General features: G+C 35.5%; 1 protein-coding gene across 1 annotated transcript in view; it reads left to right on the top strand.

Annotated features, from left to right (window-relative positions):
• Positions 1-525: 525 nt before the first annotated feature.
• Positions 526-2,314, top strand: part of glrx2 (glutaredoxin 2) — a gene marked incomplete in the record, with an annotated part of 6,025 nt that continues 4,236 nt past the window's right edge. Inside the window, 2 exon segments of the mRNA XM_014016789.1 lie at positions 526-552; positions 2,107-2,173. Coding sequence (XP_013872243.1) covers positions 2,108-2,173 — 66 coding nt within the window.

Consider the following 2,314-nt stretch of genomic DNA (forward strand, 5'->3'; position numbering starts at 1 on the left):
TTCAATCATATTCAGTGTGTAAGTCAAATATTGTGAAAAGGGTATTGGATAATTAATGACAAAATGCCATCACTTATTATAATTTAGAATGGTCCTGCCATGGATAGAGGAAATAAATGACACATCTGATTTTGACAGCGTTTTATCATTTGATTTAGAATTCGATATGTATTTTGTCTGATGGAAATGAAGAGTTTACTTTTTTGTAAGGTTGTAAGGTTCTGGCCTGTGTTATTCTTGTAATTGTTGAGAGGAAAATAAGCAGGAGAAGGCACTTTGACACTAAAACTGAACAATATCTAATCAACATGATGATGAGAATGAAAATAAAGGAACAGATGTATGATGCTGTTAGGAACAAAAAAGTATTGCTGGTTGTTTGTTATTAGATATGAAAAAAAAAACTAAGTAACTGAGCAAGTTTCAKTCACCCTGGAGTCGTTTGTTGTTGTAGTACCATGTTTTACCCACTGGGTGGCGGCGTAGAGCCCTTGAGTCGTGTTACAACCCACCAACTGAGAAGAAGAAGKGAAAGGAGGAAGCTTATGTAAGGTGCGCAGTAATATGGTTTTAAAAGGGAAGACCCTAACTATACAGTTTTAGACAAGCTGTTTATCTAACACCACAACTGCCTGTTTACTAACTGCATGTTTCACTCATGGCTGAATTTAATTTTATTTAATGACATTTTGTTTCTTTGTTGCTGTGTTATAGTCTCATGGACAGTCCGCCGAAGAAGTCACCGCATTCTTGACTATTAATTTATAGTTAATTAAATTTATAAAACAGCCAATATTTAACAATACTCACATCTTTCTAAACGAACTGTTAGCAAGTAACACAACGCCACAGCTTCTGAGACTCAGCTTAAAATATTTTTCGTCCATTCGCTCTTGGTGTACTGCTCGCCGTATCGCATTCATATTTTATTCAGTTTTATAAATGGTGTATTTTGATAGGATTTTAATTGTTGACATTTATTCAACTCAAAGCCACTGCTACTTATTGATTACATCTAAACAATTCGGCGTAATATAAACCTTGGATAGTGTGGTGTTTTTATAAATACTTCAATCTCCATATTTTGGYTTAATATGAKTGTCCATCACAAAACAGACATTTTRGGCTGGATCCAGTGCCTTGTTTGTCACAACTGCTTTCATTTTGGACCTAATTTTTATTGTGATATTGCTGATTAATGTGTCACATCCKAAGTATATAATACCGTAGTGGATAGACTTTTGTTGGCTTTTTAAAATATACATCAAATAGTGCACAATAAATTGCAGTTCTATTACAATGAATAAGTGAAAGAAAGAAAGAAAAAGAAAGAAAGAAAGAAAAGTAATAATAAACCATTTAGCAGTAATAAAGAAATAAATTAAAAACAATATTTACAGAATGAATGACCAATACTGGTGAGTGAAGTGAATAAAATAGTGCACTGACTATAGATATTTCACTAATTTAAAGGGAAATGGGCTGAAAATAAATATTGTACTGACCACAGGTTTGTGAGTAGTTCAGACATATAACCCTGCTTCATACAGTATGTGTAGTCACACATTTTAATATCTCATAAATTATGATATTGTAATACAAGGACAATAAAGACAACAGTCTAAACTGAATTATTCTACCGTAATTAGAAAGCTAAGTGTAGGTCTGCCTGTGGAGCTTTAACAAGTCAGTGGTTAAACAAACACTTTAGTCACACATTTTGTTTGTCAGAGTGGTGACACACTTGGGCTGGGTGAGGACAGATTTTTCTGAACGTTGTTGTGCTACGAGTACTAGAGATTAATCTGGTGTGTAATCCTGGATTACCCACCACGGAAGCCTTACAACCACAGTTGTAGGCAGAGTGTTAGGCAGCAATATTAGTATATAGTTTCATACCTTGTAAGCGTTTATAGTGCATTTAGCGTCAGTTATGGCTCTTTTTTATAATATTTTTGCGCTTTTTTCGGCCTTCCACTTTCTCCCTACCTATGGTGTTTTCACATTTATGAGGTTGTTACATGGATGTGTTAATTTGTGTGTGTTAGTGGGCTTCCTGTATGTTGCCACGGCTCTAAGATACTGGTTGCATGTTGTGTTTTTCAGAATGGGGAATTTTACCTCCTCCAGTCCTGGGAGTGTCTCCAGGCCAGTGTGTGCWCAGTTTGTTCAGGTAAGTCATTGTTTAACTCCTGCTGTCATCTTGTTTCTGCAGTTTCTAGTCCATTTCCTAACAGACTACTTGTGTGTATGATAAATGTTGCTTTTAAGGCCCACAGTGTGTGTGTGTGTGTGTGTGTGTGTGTGTGTGTGT

Source organism: Austrofundulus limnaeus, unplaced genomic scaffold (assembly GCF_001266775.1).
Source record: "Austrofundulus limnaeus strain Quisiro unplaced genomic scaffold, Austrofundulus_limnaeus-1.0 Scaffold155, whole genome shotgun sequence".
Lineage (NCBI taxonomy): Eukaryota > Metazoa > Chordata > Actinopteri > Cyprinodontiformes > Rivulidae > Austrofundulus > Austrofundulus limnaeus.